Source organism: Pagrus pagrus, assembly GCF_965226575.1.
Source record: "Pagrus pagrus genome assembly, chromosome: 13".
In the NCBI taxonomy this organism is placed as follows: Eukaryota; Metazoa; Chordata; class Actinopteri; order Spariformes; family Sparidae; genus Pagrus; species Pagrus pagrus.
This window is the reverse complement of record NC_140197.1, coordinates 26747474-26753135: the sequence shown is the minus strand read 5'-3', so window position 1 is coordinate 26753135 and position 5662 is coordinate 26747474. Positions and strand designations below refer to the sequence as shown.

At 41.7% G+C, this 5662-nt stretch overlaps 1 protein-coding gene across 1 annotated transcript; it reads right to left on the bottom strand.

Moving 5' to 3' along the window:
• Nucleotides 1–828: 828 nt before the first annotated feature.
• nr5a5 (nuclear receptor subfamily 5, group A, member 5) lies at nucleotides 829–5110 on the bottom strand (the record flags this gene model as incomplete). Its single annotated transcript, XM_084371082.1, has 7 exons — nucleotides 829–1076; nucleotides 1259–1406; nucleotides 1495–1614; nucleotides 1795–2555; nucleotides 2769–2910; nucleotides 3120–3235; nucleotides 5017–5110. 7 exons carry the CDS (start codon nucleotides 5108–5110, stop codon nucleotides 829–831), a joined length of 1629 nt encoding a protein of 542 aa, XP_084227208.1.
• Nucleotides 5111–5662: the final 552 nt, after the last annotated feature.

The window sequence follows — 5662 nt, the reverse complement described above, 5'->3', positions numbered from 1 at the left end:
CATCATCTATGTTTTCTCATTCCCATGTTTATTTTTCCATTTGTATTGTTTATGTTAATAGAATTTTGAATGGATGCAGTTGATAATCAGTTAGTGCCACTAGGCAATGAGTGAGGGCAAAATCAGTGACATGTTATAATTTTATAATGCAGAATATGTTGATATTTTGAAAGCGTTTCATAAATGCCAGGACTTGGCGACATAATCAAATACCTCAATATTGATACTGTAGCAGTGTCGTAGGGATGAATGTTGGTACTTGGTAGATTGATATTAGCACAACAACACTCTGGTAAGTTCAGTTCTGCTGTTACGCTGCCTTTAAAATCACTTATGCAAACGATAACCAAGATCTAGGGTGATATTTAATCTCTTATCACAATAATGATATATTACCGAGGTATTGATACACACCTGAGTGAATTCAGTCATGGGTTTTGAGCACACAGGCATATCAAAAAAAGTTTTATTATTCAATGATGCATTTTTCTTTCTTCCTTAACAGAGTTAATCTCTTTCTGTTTGATAAAAAAACATCATGGTAGTGCTTGGATCTCAAATCAATACTGACAGAAAAAAAAAACATTTACTGGGCTGTTTGGCTGCGGTAATACTGTTAATAATGAGTACTTGGGTGAAGCATGACATAGGTTTAGTAAAATGCTCCCCTTCATTTAGTTTCCTGGAAGACATTTTCTCCCTCACATGGTAGCATGCCTGTTTACTATTTGCAACTATCAGCAAAAGAAGTTAGTACAATTAGGTCTGAAAGGCCGAAATGGAGGTACTGAAATTCACAGTAGCCACTCGTGATACAGCAGCTTTTTCTCAGCTGTGCTTGGTGTGCAGCATCTCAGTGAGTAAAGAGTTGCAGGGCAAATCCCCCTGAAGATGGCGCTGGTACAAATACTCCTCAACCTGCAAGCTAATGCTGCGTACTTCAGGCAGCCGGAGCAGCAGCTGGCCAAACTTGTCTGAGTGTCCTGGATGACTCAGTTGGGTGTGCTCCATCAGGGCCCTGTTCACCCTCTCTTGAGTCTGCTCCACCTGCCTGCGGCTCTGCACTGACTTCACATCTACAGCAGAAAGAGGATAAATAGCATGTTCATCATCAGCACACAATACATACATGTAAACATGCTCAACACTGACAGAAGCTCCATGCATGACAGAAATATGAAATGAAACAACTAAAAGATCAAAAAGCTACATCTTAAAAGATCCTTCAAAACTAAGACTTTCAAAAGGAAAAGCTCACCGGGGCTGAATAGCACCAAGTATTTGAGACAGACAAACTCGTGTCTGTCCAACTGGAGTGTCTTCAGTTTGGACACCAGGTCCTGGGTCCTTGATACCAGGCCACTCAGTGTCTGTCCTGCCTGAGAGATGACGGTCGACACCTCGATCTGCATCAGGATTAGAAAAAGGTGGTGATAAGTTTCTGTGATACATACACAACAGACATTTTTGGTGATCATAAAATTCAAACTTCACCTGTTGTCCAGTGACCAGATATATACAGCCCTCTTTGCCATAGGTCACCTGTCTACAGAGGTGATCCAGGACCAGAAGCTCGCTCCAACAGCTCTGCAGCAGCACCATCTGGTCCTCCACCTGTGGGAATTATAACAAATGCATCTGATGTAGTTGAAAATGAAAGGCTGTGACCTTTGACCTCCAGTAATCACCCAACACATAGTAATATTAAATGCTGAAGGTCTGCTTGCAAAGCTAATTAGAGATTTCCACTGTGGTGACAGGGCTTATATGACTTTATAATTTATGATTCACTACCTTAAGCTCCTTGAAAAGCACACTGTTCCTGGCACACTCCACAAGGCCAAACAGAGTCTGGTCAGCCATTTTGCACATGATGCTGAATGTATTGAGGCGGTCATGTTTACCGCGGTTGGCCTGTTCTCTCTGCAGACTGGCGACGACCTTTGCACACAGCTGGCTCTCATCCTGCTCCCCCTCCAGGAGCTGACTTAGGAAGTTGGGTGTAAGAGTGGCCGATGACAGGGGTTCTGAGGTTGCGGTTGGAGCCTGGGAGAGAGGGGTGGAGGAGCTTGGTGTTGAGCAGGGGGATGATGCTGGTGTGCTTCTTGGTGAATTAAATGAATTGTTCAGAGTTGGGTGCAGTGGGTAGTTTGAAGGAACGGGGCTGTAGCTACAAGGCATTTCTCCTTTGTCCTGTAAGTATCCAGGGAAGGTGCGGTGGTACAGTCCAGGGTAGGGCAGGGATGGAGGAGTGAGAATCCTGTCTGCATTCATAGTGCAGTCCAGAGGCATGGGCGCACCTGCATGTCCAATTCCAGAGGGATACGTGTGGGGCTGATGAAAAGCATCAGAGGACAATGAGGCACTTGTGTGACTGCTCATTAGGTGAAGGTCATTTGGAGCTGTGGGCCGGTGTATTTGTGTAGTTTCCATTTTAATCCTGTAGGGAGCAGTGTTTGGCTGGTGGGTCATTTTTTGCTGTTTCATCTGCCTGTCCCGCCGGTACAGAGGGCCGAATTTATTCCTGCCACCTCTCATACGATCCGCTCTCACTGCTGTTGACAGAAAATGAAACATATAATCAAGGTTTAGATTTTTAGAGGTTTAGAGGTTTAGGTTCAGATTAGCTTCACAATACAAAGGCATCATGTACAATCTAGGTCATTACAGGGTCATATATAATCTGGGTCATTACAGCTCTGGTTTATGACTTTTTAGATAAATCTTATGGTTCCATGTGTGTTTCTGTTTGGTGTGATTTCCTGTACCTTCTTTCTTCATGCCTACTGCCAAACACTTTTGGAAGCGGCAGTACGGACAACGTTTCCTCTGTGAAAGGTTCATGGGGCAGCTCTGTTGTTCTGCACAGGTGTAATGCTTGTTATTCTGTACTGAGCGTTTAAAGAAGCCCTGTGGAGAGAGGTAGAGAGAGAAAGAAAGAGAGAAACTGTTTTTCTGCAGATACAAGACACTCTGGGGTGACAACATAAACATACAATATGCATCATTATAGTTACAGATATGATAAATCTTTGTTCTGTTTGGTGTATACTATCACATCAAAGCAACTTATGATACAGGATACATACTTTTTCATGGACTTTCCAAACCTTCCTTACCTTGCAGCTTTCACAAGTGAGCAGCCCATAGTGGTATCCTGACACTTTGTCTCCACAGATTGGACAGCTCTCCTCCGACTCTGGTCTGCTGTCTGGCTCGGTCTTTAACTCCTGAGCTAGAGGACGACAACACTGTTAGCATTAAATGGTAAATGTACATAATGACAATGTGGACTCGAGTCTACTCAAAGCACTGCAATTTGAGACTTGTGACTTGACTTAAGACCAAATGACTCAAATGACTTGTCTGTGTTCATTTTATATGTGAGTAGCCTTTTTAATTTATTTTCGTGGATAGTTATTTAGATAGTGGGCAAGAAATCTGCCCACATAAGAGGCTTCAGAGCCAGAGTCTGTTCATAACTGAAATATTCTGCAAACAGGCACAAAGACGGACAGGGCAGAACTAAGTTTGATGTTGAAGGACTATTTCTCTGTTAAAAATTGATGGGGAGGGATTATTTTTGATTGAGAAGAAATAAAAAAAATTAAAATAAAGTTATTAATTTAGGTCACTGAATATCAATAAGTATAATAAAAATTGGATTAATTACCATACTTTTTGAACAGGTTAGATAAATTGGCCAATGATATCATTACTAGACAGGCACTAATACCTTGTGTTGACTTGTGTTGACTTGTCAAAAGACTTGAGTCGCATGTCTGACACTTATTTCTGATGCTTTAGGCGGTGAATGTGGCACAAGGTGAGATAACAAGTGCTTGTACTCTTCAATGGGGAGTGTTATGATGATGTAGCAAGCTACTGAAAACACATACAAGAGCAAATCCTGCTCCAACCTTCTCCCTTTTCCCATTTTTTCTTCTTTTCTTTAGTAAAATACAGAATTGCCAAAGGCGAGTGGACTTTCCACCATACTGTGTTTGTTTTCTTGGGAATAATGAGTGTATCTGACAGTAATACAAACAATAATCAATACAGTACTCCAGTCTGGCATAAGTACAGGTAACATCTCAAGTCATTCACAATAAAGATTCTTAATTACCTCCACCAAGGAGGTTATGACTTCACTTGTGTGCATCTGTTGGTTGGTTGTTTTCCTGGGTCTCAGCCCAGAAAAGGCCCTGTTAACCTTTTTGGTGGAGATCCGGATCAAAGGATAAATCGTTCGACATTTTTGCAAATCTCTCAGGGAATAATACACGGATCTTGATGGGGAAAAATCAGGCATATTTAGGTGGCTGGTATCTATGAGTGAGTACAATTTGATGCAGATCCAAATAAAAACCTGAAACAAGTGGATTTAAATGTGTTTGATTTGATATTGTAGTAGGCTTGATTAAATTAAAGGTGGCTGGCTTTTGGCGGAGGTATGCGCTCTACTGAGTGCCATTCTAGTTAATAATATGTCTGGACTGTAAACAGAAATATTCTCAGTTTTGATTCAAAGTACTCCAGAATACTCTGGTCGAGTACTACGCTGCTGACATGTAAGTGTGTCATGTAACGAGGTTTATTGCTCAGCTGTTGAGAGAATAGCGAGCAGCACAGGACCATCCCTCCTCTACAGACAGCACCTTATCGCTCAGCTTGATTTGCTTGACTATGATCACAGATATGAGCCTTACATAATTCTCAGAGATCACTGGTTATGACTTCCACATGAACCAGTCTCCCAAATGAAAAATCCACAACAGTGAACCACTTTTATGCTTTTTACATCTGTAGCCTGAATGTGGTTTCCCACATGGATGTGTTCACTGTTATGTCTGATAAACATATTCAGACACTATAATACTCTGACTTTCAAAATAGGGTCACTCAAACATTGTTACCCTTGAAACCCTTTGTGAAAATTCAAACAGTATTTTCTGAAACCTGACTGAAGTTGCACTATTTATCTTTAAGGTTTATTTCTATCTGTCTTGTACTCACATGTTGATGATCCTTCCAAAGTCAACAGATCCTCTGGGAAGTTTCCAGGATGGTGGACAAGAGGCTGCTGTGTGTGATAACCGGGTAAGTCCATTCTGGCTGATGGGACGTGAGCTTCACATTCAGTCCAGCAGGATCTTCATTGTTGCAAAGATCAGGAGACCAGACAGACGCAGCAGGAGAGTCACAGAAAGGCCGGCAGGAAGGCCCAACAGCCCCGGTGGACTGATGGTTGTTCGAGGCCCACAGGTGGACTTCGATCTGTAGTGAGTGTCATAAAACCTCTCCTGACTGGCACTCCTACCCAGTCAGTCAGCAAGAACACCAGACTGTCCATGAGAGACAGTCAGTTATCCACCTGCTCCAGAGTTACTGTAGTGAAATCACTCCAGTATCATGGAGCCATCTTGGTACTCAGCTGATAAGATAAGGGTCCACTGAAGAGTGCAGATAGTCACAGTCAAAACTACATACACTCACATTTCACATTCATTCCTTGAGTTTGACATGAAATCTGAGTATTATTATTATCATATTATTATTAATTCATGCAGTTGTGGAAGTAACGCACCAGCACAATAATATACAAATACTCCAGTACAAGGAAGAATGCTTAATTTAAAATATTTCTTAAATTAAAGTACAG